General features: G+C 32.4%; 1 protein-coding gene across 1 annotated transcript in view; it reads right to left on the bottom strand.

Annotated features, from left to right (window-relative positions):
* LOC134710121 (protein jagged-1b-like) overlaps positions 1 to 18,387 on the bottom strand; it is a 62,136-nt gene that overhangs the window by 24,715 nt on the left and 19,034 nt on the right. Inside the window, exons 2-4 of the mRNA XM_063570328.1 lie at positions 13,978 to 14,026; positions 10,437 to 10,691; positions 9,379 to 9,433 (exon numbers count right to left, since the gene is read on the bottom strand). Of these exons, the coding sequence (XP_063426398.1) occupies positions 9,379 to 9,433; positions 10,437 to 10,691; positions 13,978 to 14,026 (359 nt within the window). The remainder of the gene's footprint in view (positions 1 to 9,378; positions 9,434 to 10,436; positions 10,692 to 13,977; positions 14,027 to 18,387) is intronic.

Raw genomic sequence — 18,387 nt, 5'->3', positions numbered from 1 at the left:
GGCAAAGTTTCACATGCTATTCATACTGAACTAAATGAACAAAATAATGTAAAGTCGGTTTTATTTAGGACACCTTTCCGGAACAGATGTCTGGTCTAATTTCGGTCCTTTTTTTAGTATTTAAAAAAAAGAAGATAAAAAGTGAAGTTTTTTAAGAGGAAAACTCAAGTACTCACATCTCCACAATTTCTTTAACTTTGAAGTTCATAGCTTTTGTACATAGCCTAGAAATAATGATATTCCTTTGGTTTAGATTTTTTTATACCAGGATGTTTACTTCTTATTTTTTGCTCTTTTTTTTTTGCATGTTTTTATAAGAAACTCTGATATATTGCTTTTAGTTCCTATTCATATTTCTTATTTATTTATTTTTATTCAAATAGTTAGATATGTATAAAAGTTATTCTTATTATCTAGACACAAAATGGCGCCAAGTGTTTATTAACAAAAGTAAATCATCACAAAAGAAAATACATTAATTTCAATTTTTTTTTACAAAACGTCATATTTCAATTTAAAGGTCATGTTTGAACACTACAAATTATCCTGTTTATAAGGCAAATTAACTACAAATGAAGAACTATACAGATCAGAAAGTCGCTCTTCTGTTAAAATTGACATGTAAAACCGGAATGATGTCTTTTGTAAACATAATGTATAGACAAATTTAATAAAGCCACACACTATACGGTAATTAATTTTACGTAGTAGACTTTCACGCTTAGATCGTACACGCACCAGCAAACTTTCACACGGGAAAATGTTGCTTAAATACTATGCTGTTGTTTATCTTTGACAGAAAATTATAAATCATAAATATCAACAGGTATACAAATGACAGCCGTATACTCATTTCAATGTAAAATTAAACAATTATTATTGTCTTTATCCCCGAAAATAATAATAATATCAATTGCATGACACTTCTTTCAAACTATTATACAGATTTAATTATGTGTATCACTCCTAATTAATCATACCTTTCTGCATACTGAATTGCATAAATAAAATAATAATTATGTAGGCCTTCTGCTTGCCTTTATAGCGGTATCCCAATTCACATCAAATGATCATACGCATTTATAAAGCAATAAAAATATTTAACGAAAGGAAGCTCAAATCAATTATGAATGCAAAAAATCTACATACATAATTTGTTTAAGGTAGTATGAGAGGCTTCCGCCATAATAGCAGAAAACAATAGGTTTAATTTTCAATCCTTTCAGAAAATACCGATGCAGGAATGAAATTTACTAATAAAAGTGATCATTTCTATGAACTGATTTGTTTCATTTTATTTTACGATTACTTATCTATACTATTAAACGAGAAGACCTCATTTTGGGTGTCACTTCTCTTCTTTCCACAATTAATTGATCAACACGCCTCTGTGTCCTATAGGTACAGTGCATAGTGCCATTTGTCATGCATTCATATGATTATTCAGATTGCGTTATTTTTGGAGAAAAACGAGAAAAAAAGTCATCCGGATATTGTCCCATCATTGGACGAAATTTTAAGTCAGATTAGAATTCCGGTTTGCGTTTTTCTGTATACTTCGAACATACTTATAATACAAAGAATGAAGTGTATTTTCAGAATTATATCTGCTATCATTTTCAAGTTTACTATCCACGGCAGTCACAGAGTTTATTTAATAGAGAGGGTCTGTATACAATATCAATGACCACTATGGATCGATTAGTAAACTTAGAATTGAAAGTAAAAACACCATATTTATATAGCAATGATTGTTCATAATATACAGATAAGCGCTAAAATTATTCATGTGAACTTTTGATACCTTTTCTGAAATTCTCCAGTCATTAAATCTTTTACAAAATTCATTGATTACAAAAAAAAGAAGATGTGGTATGATTGCCATGTTGAGACAACTCTCCACAAGAGACCAATATGACACAGATATTAACAATTATAGGTTACCGTACGACCCTCAACAACGAGCAAAGCCCATACCGCATACTCAGCTTTAAAAGGCACCGAACTGACAATGTAAAACAATTCAAACCAGAGAACTATCGGCCTTATTTATGTACAAAAAATTGAACGAAAAACAAATATGTAACAGATAAACAAACAACAACCACTGAATTACAGGCTCCTTACTTGAATGTTCATAACATACTAAATATATGTTCGTATTAAATTGATAGAAAATGAAAAGAATAGGAAAATTTGAAATAAAGGAGGAGGGATTAAAAAAAAAAGCATTTTCCTGTCCCCAATAACCTATGACTTATGACACTTTTGATGAAATTCTCCAGTCATTCAATATTTTACAAAATTCTTCCAACAACACTTTACATACTTTAAACTACGCTCTTAATGCCCGCGATTTCGCGGGTGTGTTCTAGTAATTGTTTATAAAGGAAGAGCACTTTTGCTCGATTTAAAAAAAGTTTAATTGTTTATAAAGGAAGAGCATTTTTGCTCGATTTAAAAAAGTTAACATATAAAGGGGAAGTAACTCTAAAAATTTTATAATTAAAATTTACTGTTCCCCAATCAGTTGCAAAATAAAGGTTCCCTTTTATAAAACTGAGAACGGAACCGAGACAATGAGTTTCTGAGGAAGTTGTTATACAATGTGTTGTTCCAACATTGGTTTTCGTTATTTTTTTTCGTTTAATTTTTTTTCTTTATAAATCTATAGTTGCAACTCAAGCAAGGCAAAGTTGACTTCCAAATCTAGATTTAAGTTTAGATGGCCTCTTTTCCTTTTTTTCATTTTTTTCTCTATGTATTAAAGATCTTTTTTCAACTAAGGAAAATGGCCATTGTCATATTATAGTCTGTTTCTGTGTGTGTTACATTTCAATGTAGTGTTTCTGTTGTGTCGTTGTTCTCCTCTTATATTTGATGCGTTTTCCTCAGTTTTACTTAGTAACCCGGATTTGTTTTTTTCTCAATCGATTTATGAGTTTCGAACAGCGGTATACTACTGTTGCCTTTATTTTTCAATGATAAGATACCTAGAATGTTTCCCCAATGTAATTTTCAGAGGGTGAGTGAACTTTAGGTACCTTCCTAAATTTTAAGTTTTGAGGACAAACGAGCAAGATTTTTTACCAAACACTATGTTTTTGATGCGTTTTGTTATTTGATTTTGCCATGTGATTAGGGACTTTCCGAATTGGTTTCTTCTAAGTTCAGTATTTTTGTGATTTTACTTTTTCTGAGGGCGAAAGATATAGAAATGTTTCGCAAATCTCGGTTCTGAGAATAAGAAATTTAGAGGTGCCGGCCCATCGTTAGGTTCCAAAGACAATAGACATAAATATGTCTTTTGAACGCACCAGATTCGGTGTAGCAACAGTTTAAATTTATTGTTTTCGTTAAAACAAAATTCTGATGAAGTCGATCTTTATATCTTTCAGGAGAGGATTGAATTAAATTCAAATTATTGATGATTCAGATTTACCTTTCAGATTTGGATGGTCAACAAGATTGCTCGGCTAAGCATAGAAGAATTGTTCAAATTGATGAGAACTGAATTCATTTTGAAATAAGAGTATATAATATTATTGGTGTATTTATAAGAAGTCAGCTAGTTTATATGTGTTTTGAAAATATAAAGATAGTGAATCTTCGCAGAAAGTAACACCGACAACTAAAGAAACTCGTCATAGATACCAGGATTCAATTTTGTATTCACGCGCGTTTAGTCAACAAAATACCCATCAGTGACGCTCGAATAAAAGTTGAAGAACATTGTGGACCAAACATTACAATTTTTTTCTTCAAATACAGGTAAGGTAATCTACTGCTGAGGTAGAAAAGCCTTAGTATTTAAAAAATTCAAAGTTTTGTAACCATATTTATGATCATATCAATGATAATTCATGTCATCACAGAAGTGCTGGCTATTGGGCTGATGATACTCTCGGTAATAAAAACTCCGCCAGTAGTGGCATTGACCCAGCGGTTAATAATACTCATCATAGATACCAGGATTTAATTTTGCATTTACATCAAATGAATCAAAAGTGACGCTCGGATAAAAAAAACTAAATAAAGTACGAAGTTCAGGACCAAAAATTCCTAAAAGTTTTGCCAAATACAGCTAATATTGTTTATTGTTGTCTTTTGTAATATACATTATACAGTTTTTCGTCTCCCATAAATCTTTGTAATTGGCTATGGATAAAATAATGTGGTATATGTTATGATGAGGTTGTATATGTGTATGCATAAAATGAGACGTAAATAAAATATTGAATTGAATTGAATTCCTTTTGGTGTCACAATTTAATTATCCAACTTAATTTTTAGCATTATCTTTATTCTTTAAAAACTTTTAATATTTGTAAAGGAGATCATTAAATGAAAGTTCGATGTTTAACAGAGCTGCGTTTATTAAATACTCGTTGCATTCAATGCATTAAAATGTATGCATCTTACATATATAGGTAATAATAATATAAGCATTCAGGTGTCAAATTAGCATAAAGAAGCATGGGAAAAGGTCAGAAAATGGCTTATGGAATGCATTATCATAAGAATTTGAATATATTATTTTACTAACATGAACAACACACAGAGTTAGATGTCTTTGCTTTCAATGGAAGTGATCTGCATCAAGTAACCACAAGATATTTAGTGTTAAGCTCTTTATAAACATATCATCTGCTTTCAGTAGTAAATTATAATTTTCATATTTTTTATCAGGTGCCATACTCGTCATTTTTGGCATATAAAAAGGATTAAAATTTTAACAGTAAACTTTAAATAAGATTTTGATTTTATCTTATATATTTTCATGTTTTCTTTTAAATATGCACAAAATTGATAAGAACGTTCGATTAAAAATATCACGATATTGTACATCAGAATTGGAATTACATCTAGAAATGTAGGTTAAAACTAGTAACCCACATGTAGTCTAACAGCTGAGCGGTAGAAGATCGAAATTCAAGTTTGAGATTGTTTGCTTTCAGTATGTTCATTTTGTAAAGTCATTTGTAGAAATGTGGTTTCTGGTATTCTAACTCACAAAACAAAGTCTGAGGTTTATTAACATTACATTCAGCCGTTAGAATATCACAAGTAAATACGAAATTGCATTTGACAGTCAATAGTTATCAAAGGTATCAGGATTATTATTTAGTACGCCAGATGCGTGTTTCGTCTACATAAGACTCATCAGTGACGCTAATATCAAAATGTTTATAAAGCCTAACAAGTACAAAGTTGAAGAGCATTGATGATCCGAAATTCCAACAAATGGTGCCAAAATCATTACAGAAACATATTACATGATCCACGTGGACCAGAATTATGCTTACAGTCCCCTTTAAACCTAAAGATAGTTATAGAAACATATTGGATACATATGTCTGTGCGCAAGACACGTTTCCTGGAATATTAAATCAGGAAGACTTAAATTTAATCATTAGTTAAAATTTTACTTTGAACTAGCTTCAGCATTCTTAAATCGATAATTTGTGTCTTTCGATCAGAGACGGGTCTGATTACTTTCAATGTAATTGATTAAATTACAATTACTTTGTCAATTGTACGATTGAATTAAATTAACGATTACATCATTTCTGAAAGTATCTGACTAAATTAATGATTACATTGGCAAAGTATTCATAATTACATCTGATTACAATGAATAAGAAAATAACATTTATGATGTCAATGAATAAATGTTTAAAAATATAGCTAGTATATAGATATAGGAAGATGTGGTGTAAGCGCCAATGAGACAACTCTTCATCCGAATTGCAATTTATAAAAGTATAGCATTTTTGAAAAAGGATTTTTTTCATTAGTATAAAATGGTTACTTCTATTTTCATCAGTTTAATAAACCACAAAAGTTCACTGTATATATATGTCGTGTACAAGTTGTGATTTTGTACAGGTTATAACGTGTACAAAAATATTGTACATGTTATAACTTGTATAATGCAAAAATACAAGTTATAACATGTACAAAAGTACCTCGTACATGTTATAACCTGTACAAAATATTGCTTAAAAATGGTTTTAACTTGTACAGAATCGAAAAATAAGGATATGTTTCTATTTTCGTAACAGACGTTATTAACCTCAATAATATTTTCATAATTTTTTGTATTATTCCTTCATGTTAGTGTGTTTTGTCCTTTTTTTATATAGTTAATGACCAGGGGTCGGTATTACGAAGCATTCCTTAGACCTGTCATAAGATATATCTTGGGACATATCTTATGATATATCTTAGAACATGTCTTATGATCCTGTTATGTCTATCTATGGTCATATCTTTATTTGATAATTATAATTGTGAGTGTCCACTTTAAAGGCAATAGTAAAATACTTTCATTCTAGTTGACACTTAAAGACATAAGAAGATAGCCAGGATAGATGTCTACAAATAAAATTGGGAATGCAAATGGGGTATGTGTCTAAAAGATAACAACCCGCCCATGGAGAATGTACATTTTTCTTCATTAAAATTCATCTTAAATTTTGTACAAGTTAAAAGCATTTTTTAACAATATTTTGTACAGGTTATAACATGTATGAGGTACTTTTGTACATGTTATAACTTGTATTTTTGCATTATACAAGTTATAACATGTACAACTTTTTTGTACATGTTATAGCCTGTACAAAATCGCAACTTGTACACGACATATACATGTACATGCACATTGTGCCATTGGTTATGACCTATCACACTTTATCGCCATTGATCTCTGAAAAGTTTAATGAATAAAGTTTTATGAATAATTTGCTGTAACTTGTCTTCTGATCTCTTCCAGGCTTTATATGTATTACAAGGTGCAAATTATGGAAGTTGAAATATGAATGAAATAAAGTTAACAGTTAAAAAGTATGCGATTTGTTTTTAATAGAATTGTTACATCATATTGTAAACAAATTATAAGTATTAAAATCATTGCATTTTGCATGTCCAAATCCGTACCAAAATTTGTTTATTTTAAACAACATGTTCGTCCAACTTTTATTTAGTTTGTGCTAATTAGATAAATTTTATCCTTTATCATATGTATTGCCCTACAGCTATGCTCAATTGTTATTGCAATAAAACCTTAATTAGTCTCCTACCTGTCAATTCAAAGTTGACAAAAATCACAATTTTAACAAAAGAATATAATTTAGGGTTTATAATGAAAAGTATGACTTGAATGTAACAGTTATTATCAAATGTATATATGCATCTGTAAATTGTGAATATATTTACAATATCTTTATTCAAAGGCTAGAGACATACAATTGTGTTATATGTCTCTGCTTTGGTTAATGATGAATTTTCAATACTGTAAAATTTTATTTTTTTTGCTGAAGTATGCAAATCAATTAGCATGCTTAAAGTAAACAAAAATAATTTAACATGTAAAATATTTATTAAATATGAATAATAAAAAGTTAATTTATTGACATAAACACAGTTTTAGATTTTTTTCATTGTAATCAGAATGTAATCAAAGTGTAATCAGGATTACAGGCTATTTTGAAAAGTAATTGATTAAATTAAACTATATGTAATCAGATTTGATGCTGATTAATGATTACACTGATTACTTGACAAATTGTAATCAATTACAGCTGATTAACGATTACAATTACAATTACCCCATCTCTGCTTTCGATATTTGTGTTTGTGCTTTGTACCAATCAGATAAGTATACAGATATAAGATGTGGTATGAGAACCAATGAGCCAACTCTCCACTGAAGTCGCAATTAGTAAAAAGTAAACTATTATCGATCAAAGTATGATCTTCAACACAGAGCCTAAGATATCTGTTCCTTTTTTAAGCATATATACCAAATTATTTGTATTTGACCAAACCTTTCGGAAGTTTTGGTTCTCAATGATCTTCAACCTCGTACTTTATTTGGCCTTTTTTTCAAATCCCGCGTCACAGATAAGTGTCTGCTTACAATTTGTTTTTATCTTTGATTAATTTATTTCTAACTGATTATTAAAGTTTATTGTGTTGTATTGTTACATCATAGTCCCTGGCTTATAAGATGGGCAGAAATCTCACAACGATTAACTTCGCCTCATTTTTTATGTACTAGACAGAAAAATAAAGGCAACAGTAGTATACCGCTGTTCAAAACTCAGAAACCTGTTATAGATGGTGTTGTCTTTGTTTGTTGTTTACCAATAACTGTTTTTCGTCGATTTATGTAGTATAAATCGTGCCATTTTGGGTTGATTTTTTCAAATGTTTAAAATTTTGTCATCAGGGTGCTTTTTTAAACTCACTATACGGTTGGTTTTTTGCTCATTGTCGAAGGCTGTAGGTCTTTAATGGTGAATTTGTCATTGGCAAATCGTAATTACTCTACTTGTACTTATAAAAACACTTAAAACAAATATATTGGAGAACAAAAACATTCAAGATATTTCAGCATCAGAATCAAACAGAATACCCTTACCATTTTTTTGCATAAAGAACTTTTCCAATTCAGTCTGTTGATCAGTTATTTACAATCTCAATTAATAACTAATTGAATTATCTTAGTAATATTTATATATTCAATGATGGATGTTTTTTCTTGTTATAAATCAGCAAATATTTCATCCTAATGACATCAATTTGTATACTTCCAAATTATGATGATAAAAATTTAAAATGATGTGACATTTCGATTTTTAAAACAAAGATATATTGATAATTAAAATGGTCATTCATACAGAAAACCAGTTGTTTTCCAGATAATTCCGACATGATCTTGCAAAAGAATTCCAGACAAGAGTAATTTAAATTCTCTGTGACAAGTGAGTGGTTTTAAACGGAAATTCCTTTTCAGGGTCCTCGTAGTTTTTGTTATTTATTTCTAATAGAAAAAAAAGATGTTGTATAATTGCCAATGAGGCAACTTTTAAAAAGAACAAATGTCAAAGAAATCAACAACTGTAGGTCACCGTATGACCTTCGAGAAAACTCACGGCCTAATTGATGTACTAAGTAATGAACGAAAAACAAATATATCACACAGCAACAAACGACAACCACTGAATTACAGACTTTGGACTCGGGAAAGGCACATACATAATGTGGCGGTGTTCAACATGTTAATGAGCGCCCAACCCTCCCCAACTTTGGACAGTAGTGTTACAGTACAACATAAGAACAAACTAGAAAAAGGCGTAACTCATCGGATGAATACAAATAGAAATACACCTACAAAACTACAAGGTAGACGTGGCAGGGTACTTGTACATCCCAACAGCAAAGACATATATACTACTTAGTAGCAAAAATAATTGTTCTATTTGATAATTAATATTTTGACTTAAGACTTGAAATATTCATGGTATTCTTTATAAAATATTGGAATATTAATGTGAACTAAGTGCTCAATCTAACTATTGTTTTAACCCCTACCTGCATTCTCCAGGAGTGTCGCAGGATCCGTGACTGCAACCTGTTTTACATATAGCTGAAAAAGTATTTATGTTTTATATTTAGATACAATTTCATACGAATATTAAAAAAAAATGTGTTGTTGCGCAGGAAAGTCAACCAAGCCGGTAAGAATCATTAACAATTCATGTTAAGTCTGTAAAATCACACAATTTGTCCATTGAGGGTCATTTTTTTGTTTTTGTTTGCCAAGATTGGAATACCTGAAAAAAAGAACATAGGAAATGCAATCTATTTTTTTTCAAATCAGTGTTAGTCCGCATAGTAGGACTTACAATGCATCTTTACAAGCATTTATAATGCAATTGCATACCAAGATTTGATTAACATAAGTTTATCAGTACACATGTTGTGGGCCTGATATGAAACAGGAAGGAAAGACAGCCATCCATACAAACTTTGTCCCCATGAGAATACAAACATGTATCACATCCTGATCCCATCCAGCCCTCCATACACATTTATTTATATCACCATAAGAATACAAACCATTTTGACGTTCCGGTCCCATTCTGCCCTCCATACAAACTCTATCTCTATGAGAATACAAACCTTTATCACATTTCGATCCCATCCAGCCCTCGATACAAACTTTATTCCCATAAGAATACAAACTTTTATCACATTTCGATCCCATCCAGCCCTCGATACAAACTTTATTCCCATAAGAATACAAACTTTTATTACATTCCGATCCTATCCAGCCCTTCATACACATTATATCACCATGAGAGTACAAGCCATTATCACATTCCGATCCCATTCAGCCCTCCATACAAACTTTACTTACATAAGAATACAAACTTTTATTTCAAGGCCGTACTTTAACCTATAATGGTTTACTTTTTAAATTGTTATTTGGGTGGAGAGTTGTCTCATTGGCACTCACATCACATCTTCCTATATATATCCTGTCCAGCCCTCCATACACATTATATCACCATGAGAATACAAACATTTATCACATTCTTATCCATCCCAGCCCTCCATACAAACTCTATCCCCATGAGAATACAAACCTTTATCACATTCCGATCCCATCCAGCCCTCCATACACACTTTGTCACCATGAGAATCACACTTATAATGTCCAAATGTATCATTTCGTGGTCGACAGAATTTTGTACACGTTGTATTATAATAATGTATATCACAAACCACCCGTATTCTATAGATAAGACTAGCTGTAGGTCCATTGTGTGTCCGTGTGTACCAGTCTGGTCCTGGTAGTAATATACCCGAGTAAGATGCACGTTCGATAATCCGACCATCATCTGTCAGAAAATAGAAAAAAAGAAAAGTCAGAAGCACATCTTATACATTGGCCATCAACTGAGAGATAACAAAGATAATAATAAGAAGAAAAAGAACTTTCGATAATTTTACCATCAACGGTCAGAAAAACAGCAAAAATAAAAACCAGTAAGATGCGCGTTCAATAATTTTGCCATGATCTTACACAAAAAGAAAAAAAAAAGATGCACGTTTACTTTTTTGACTATCATCCCTTCGGAATGGCCAAAAGAACGAAAACAACACTCGTATGTTAATTTCAAAGTACCCACTAAAGTCCTTGGATGTTTTAGTTACTGTAATGTTAAATTCATAGGGGGGGGATTTGGAAGACAACTTCTTTCGATAATTAGAAGAATACTAAAGGTTGTGATCAATAAATATAGTTTTCTAACATTAATTGAACTTTCCATGACCCCCCTCCACCCCCCCCCCCCCCCCCCCATGCCTAACCTGCCGGGTGAAACAGAAATTAGTTTTTAATCATTTTATATCTTTCTAATCTATGATCCTTTATTCAAAGATTTTCAAAGTGCGTCACCATGACAAACGTTATAAGTTAACTATACGATTTTTTTTCTTCTGATAAATGAAAATGAAAATTACTACTGTATTAGGGGAATCCTTCATTCATAATTTTGGAAGATAAAATGAATATGTCAGTTTAGTAACAAGCGATGATGTTCATCATGTAAAAAGCTGACATTTATAACATTACAAAATTAATGGCGGACAACATATCATTTATAACTTTAGTTTTATCTGGCAAATCATTGTTTACATTAATGGGATTAAACTGATTAATTCTTGTACTGAATATTTGCTTAGTGCTTATTTTTATTTACAAACGGAAATAATATTGATATAATCATATTCTTGTATTTAAGAATTTAATATGAAACGGCGATCTATTGGAATTGATGAATTTTTTTTCATTTTGAAGGAACGCATTTAGTTTAAGCATTTTTATTTATAGTGGATTGGTGAAAAAAGTTTTGCACAACTTATATTAATCCCTTTCCACTTTGCGGGTGCGAGTGCTGCCTTGAAGGAATGTATTTAGTTCTCAGTACAACTAGCTACAGGTTAAACATCCGTATCAATGAGACTCCAGGAATCTAACAAATTAAAAAGACACCAGTTATTTTAAGGATTAATAATTACGTAAGATGTATGCTTCATTATAATACATTATTCTGATTGGCTAAGCGTACATCACGTGTTATTCCTTAAGCAATTGCATTACTCAATAAAACTTATCATGCACGATAACACGAGGTCCAACAATGAAGTGCACAGGTGAATTAAATAAAAAAAGTTCCGCGCTTTGTACAAAATGTACTTCGGTCAACGTTTTTACACTCCATTGAAGCTACAAAAAGAAGCATTCAATTCTTAAGTATAAACACCTTTAAATATGAAATCCAATCTCAGCATCGCTTCACATCTCTATCTTCATATCACACTCCCACTTTTTTCTAGATTTCAAGACAAGCTTTGACATTATTACGTTGGTATTTAGAAAATCACACAATTTTGTAAAATTCCTTACAAATTTCTATTAATGTGTGAAATTGATCATAAGGCGATCATAGAATACACGTACATGTATATCGAAAATTGAGGCATTATTTTGTAATTAAATCGTTTTTTTTTTAAACCTTCAGCTTTAATAGCTGCATATCCCCGCGACAGTGTGATATGGAAAATTCCTTTTAAATAGAGGAGGATGTAATATTGCAATAACATCGCAATCCTATGCTTTAGATATGTATTTCTTGTTTTTTGTGTCTTTGTGTGTCTTTTTGAGACACAAAACGTTACATTCCTTATAGTAAGAAATGTACGCCACAACACAAGTTCGGTATCAACTGAATTCCTATCCGAAATATTTACAATATTTTACGATATATACTGAATAACTCGAAATAAATTTCTGAGAGTGCAAATTGTATCTTAAGTGTTAACGGTATCATGTAAATGAATAAAACAAACAACTGTATCAATAATTCATATATTTCTTTGGCAACGAATTTACTACATGCAACGTAGAGGGTGTAGGTGGGGTTTGATCAATAGAAATTTATGGCTAAAAAATGAAGAATTAACAAAAATAGACCGAAATTAAAGAAAAGAGAGTAATCTGCAAATTAAACAAAATAAAGACAACAGAAAATAGGCATAAAGAGTTGTAGACCACTCTTAAAATACAGACAACAAGAAAAGGGTATAAAAATTAAAAGACCCCCCCCCCCCAAAAAAAAAAGAAATAAATTCTAGACCCTCAAAGTACGATAGCGTAAAAATGGTGAGATTGCATAGAAGAAATGTCTGAAATGCTGTTATGATGTAATCTTGAGTATATTATCGACAGTTTACAGTTTTAACCAGCTGTATAAGATAAGTTATTATATATATCAAGAAATGTAAAAACATATACATAGATATTCTCTCTCGTAATTTTCCAAAACTTTAAAAACATCCTTTTCTTTATAACCCTGGACTTACTTTTATTCAATCAAACGTTAAAAATTATGTTTTGTCCTCTATATTGGAACCTGATGTTAGAATTCTCACGGTAACCTTTATACCATGAAAAATCACGTACCGGACTGTGTTTGCATTCCCTAAACGCGATATTGCTTTATGACGCCACACTGATCAAGTAATTGATAATAAGGAACATCAATGTTTTCAGTTTTCTATGATAGAATTGTTAGTAAACATAAAAATGTAGTTTCGGACTTGAAACATTTGCTCCAGCCTCCCAACCATGTTCATCCGGATACTTAACGCTCCGCTTCCCCTCAAAAGGATATATAGAATACAGGAGTCGGTTTCACGAAAAAAAATGATTTGTCATTTTCCATGCGTGCAACGATAAAATTTATTAAAAAGAACAAAGATAAGGAAATCAAATAGCTAAAACTAAGTATACTAGCTAAAGCCTTCGACAGTAGAAAATCTCGGAATTAAAGGTGAGCAAATCCTGCTTCGCTAACGACACCCGTCATATTTTAATGATGTGATAAATACAAAATTATCTAATAAGGATGATTAATAATTATATATTTTTCCTCTTAGACATAAACGCTTGCAATGCATGCAAACATGAGTACATGGTTGAGTTCAATATCGTAGCAACTACGAAGCCGCTGCTGTAAATATATATGTAGCAATTCTCTATAGCTACACGTTCAATAGTCAAAATCTACGTAGCACTATGTAGCAGCTACGATATTGAACACGGCCCAGGTAAAAACTCACCTGAACGCGTGTCTTGATCCCAGGCTTCTAATGTTAGACTGTAAGTCAACTAAAACGAGAAAAAAATATAATATAAACTCGAAGTAGTCACGTAATATGATTTTACTTCAATCACAATGAAACTATGGAGTATTAGATTAGACCGTTGGTTTTCCCGTTTGAATGGGTTTACACTAGTAGTTTTGGTGCCCTTTATAGCTTGTTGTTCGGTGTGAGCCAATGCTCTGTGTTGAAGGCCGTACATTTACATATAATGGTTTACTTTTATAAATTGTTATTTGGATGAAGAGTTGTCTCATTGGCACTCACACCACATCTTCCTATATCTATTAATTCAAAATCCAAAAATTGTTTATTAGTTCTGTGTTTTTAGACATACTGCTTTAGAGTAGGGTTTTCTGGAAAGACGTGTATTGGAGTTTTTAAAATTTACATTTCTTTTCGTTAAGTGTCTAATATTTCGTACATCTTCCGGAACTAATTTGTGTACACAAAATAGTACCTGCACTGACACTGAAACCTGGAATATTGTCTTTGTTCTACTCTCATAATTTTTCATATTGCATCTATAACAATAATGGGAAACAGTTGGCGGAAATGCATAAAGGGGGAAAACAACAATATTGGGGTCACATTTCTTAACATAGATTGGTAACAATAGTATAAGTATGATCCCATTTTTTTACATAGATTGTCAACAATATTACTAGAAGATTATCTGTGTAACACCACTATGACAAACTTCTTTATTTTAGAGATCCATACCTTTTTTGCATCATAATAACAATTCTTTCTTGGCGTATTTGTTGTTTTTATAGCTTATAGTATTGTAAGTATATACAATAAGTCATAACATACAACTATACCAGATATTTAATGATTTATCAAACAATAAATCAGGAAGAAAATCTATGTAAATTCAACTATAATGGCCTTTTGAATGGTTGTAATACCAAGAGAACATTGTTACAGTTCTAATTGAATGTAACATATGGTCACGAATAATAGATTGAAATTTCACAGATTTTTGTCGTTATGTATTTGTAAATATTAGAGTATAGAGTTAAGAGTAGAAAATAATTGAACAAATACATTATTGAATGGATGTACTAGTATGAACTGGTCATTGAATATAACAGCTGACGGTATTTATGTTTCTTTATTTTCATACACTAAGTTTTAACGTTCTTTAACAGTTGTTTCAATAGAGTTCGACGGGATATATGTCAATTATCTATACGTTCTATTGATTCCGGTGGGAACAAGTGACGAACTATCACTACTCCGTTTAGGACATTGCCATTGAGAACTTTGCACCAATTTTGTGCTAGCCATGGTCAACATGACGGGTGCCACTAATGGAACAGGGTCTGCTTGCCGTTCTGCAGATCACTCCAGGGTTTATATAAGGTTTTGTTGACTTTGTCGCCTTTCGTTTTATGCCCTGGCATAGTTAGTTCCTCTTTCACTAATGAATTTTCATTGGTATTTTCTGAGTAAACGTGTGACGAAAAACACAACTACATGAATAATCGACGAAAAACAAGTACATGAACAAGAATGTGTCCCCAGTACACGAGTTCCCCACTCGCACTATCATTTTCTATGTTCAGTGGACCTTGAAATTGGGGTAAACCTTCTAATTTTGCATTAAAATTAAAAAGATCATATCATAGGGAACATGTATACTAAGTTTGAAGTCGATTGGACTTCAACTTCATCAAAAACTACCTTGACCAAAAACTTTAACCTGAAGCGGGACGGACGGACGAACGAACGGACGGACGGACGGACGCACGGACGGACGGACGAACGAACGGACTGACGCACGGACGAACGAACGGACGCACAGACCAGAAAACATAATGCCCCTCTACTATCGTTGGTGGGGCATAAAAACACAATTATAATATATTGAAACATCAACGGAATGTGTTTAACACATTGTATTTTCGTTCTCATGTAGTCATATAACTCTGAATCTCGGGAAATATTGCGTGCACGTCCCCTGATCTGCACTGATAATCAAACTATAAATGTAAAATGCCAGATCAGAATGTATTTACTTTGCAACCTTGCGAGACAATATGTACTATTAGTATACCTAATCAAGTTGTATGCATCAATATATCAAACAAAAGCATTATGTGTACGCTGCATCTATGAATGTAAATGAGATAGACAACGAAACTGAAAGTGTATGCAGAGATGTAAAGGTTATAAAAAAGTATCAAATTCAAGGTTTATTATAATAATTATTTAAACAAGGAAGTTCAGAGAAATATCTTCATACACGCGATCTTCATTGGAATAATTACATTTTTTCTGACACTGTCTTGATCTAGTACACGCACCTTTGAATGAAAGCGAAGGGTTGCATCGTGTAAAGCTTACTGGCAGCCTAACCTTCCTAACCTTAATCTGTTAAGATGCACGTAAACTGTACATCTGTTGAGATGCACGTAAACTGTACATCTGTTGAGATTCACGTAAACTGTACATCTGTTGAGATGCACGTAAACTATACATCTGTTGAGATGCACGTAAACTGTACACCTGTTGAGATGCACGTAAACTGTACATCTGTTGAGATGCATATAAACTGTACATCTGTTGAGATTCACGTAAACTGTACATCTGTTGAGATGCACGTAAACTGTACATCTGTTGAGATTCACGTAAACTGTAGATCTGTTGAGATGCACGTAAACTGTACATCTCACGGTTGAGATGCACGTAAACTGTACATCTGTTGAGATGCACGTAAACTGTACACCTGTTGAGATGCACGTAAACTGTACACCTGTTGAGATGCACGTAAACTGTACATCTGTTGAGATGCACATAAACTGTACACCTGTTGAGATGCACGTAAACTGTACACCTGTTGAGATGCACGTAAACTGTACATCTGTTGAGATGCACGTAAACTGTACATCTGTTGAGATGCACATAAACTGTACACCTGTTGAGATGCACGTAAACTGTACACCTGTTGAGATGCACGTAAACTGTACATCTGTTGAGATGCACGTAAACTGTGCATCTGTTGAGATGCACGTAAACTGTACATCTGTTGAGATGCACGTAAACTGTACATCTGTTGAGATGCACGTAAACTGTACATCTGTTGAGATGCACGTAAACTGTACATCTGTTAAAATGCACGTAAACTGTACATCTGTTGAGATGCACGTAAACTGTGCATCTGTTGAGATGCACGTAAACTGTACATCTGTTGAGATGCATATAAACTGTACATCTGTTGAGATTCACGTAAACTGTACATCTGTTGAGATGCACGTAAACTGTACATCTGTTGAGATTCACGTAAACTGTAGATCTGTTGAGATGCACGTAAACTGTACATCTCACGGTTGAGATGCACGTAAACTGTACATCTGTTGAGATGCACGTAAACTGTACACCTGTTGAGATGCACGTAAACTGTACACCTGTTGAGATGCACGTAAACTGTACATCTGTTGAGATGCACATAAACTGTACACCTGTTGAGATGCACGTAAACTGTACACCTGTTGAGATGCACGTAAACTGTACATCTGTTGAGATGCACGTAAACTGTACATCTGTTGAGATGCACATAAACTGTACACCTGTTGAGATGCACGTAAACTGTACACCTGTTGAGATGCACGTAAACTGTACATCTGTTGAGATGCACGTAAACTGTGCATCTGTTGAGATGCACGTAAACTGTACATCTGTTGAGATGCACGTAAACTGTACATCTGTTGAGATGCACGTAAACTGTACATCTGTTGAGATGCACGTAAACTGTACATCTGTTAAAATGCACGTAAACTGTACATCTGTTGAGATGCACGTAAACTGTGCATCTGTTGAGATGCACGTAAACTGTACATCTGTTGAGATGCACGTAAACTGTACATCTGTTGAGATGCACGTAAACTGTACATCTGTTGAGATGCACGTAAACTGTACATCTGTTAAAATGCACGTAAACTGTACATCTGTTGAGATGCACGTAAACTGTACATCTGTTGAGATGCACGTAAACTGTACATCTGTTGAGATTCACGTAAACTGTACATCTGTTAAGATGCACGTAAACTGTACATCTGTTAAGATGCACGTAAACTGTACATCTGTTAAGATGCACGTAAACTGTACATCTGTTGAGATGCACGTAAACTGACTGTGAATTTATAAAGATTGATATATAATATCATGATAATCTTTACATGCATGGAATATTTTCCACTGGACGTGATACAACCAACAAACAATCAATCGAACTTTATACAGATGGATACAAACTGTTAAGATATATATAAAGTGTGTATAAAGATCTTTTGTCTTCGATCAATTACCGAAGAAGGATATCTGTTATCCGAAATATCTAATATTTGTATATTTTATAGTTAT

The sequence above is a fragment of the Mytilus trossulus genome, chromosome 3 (genome assembly GCF_036588685.1).
Source record: "Mytilus trossulus isolate FHL-02 chromosome 3, PNRI_Mtr1.1.1.hap1, whole genome shotgun sequence".
NCBI lineage: Eukaryota > Metazoa > Mollusca > Bivalvia > Mytilida > Mytilidae > Mytilus > Mytilus trossulus.
Note: the sequence above shows the minus strand (reverse complement) of the source record. Positions and strands in the feature narration are given on the sequence as shown.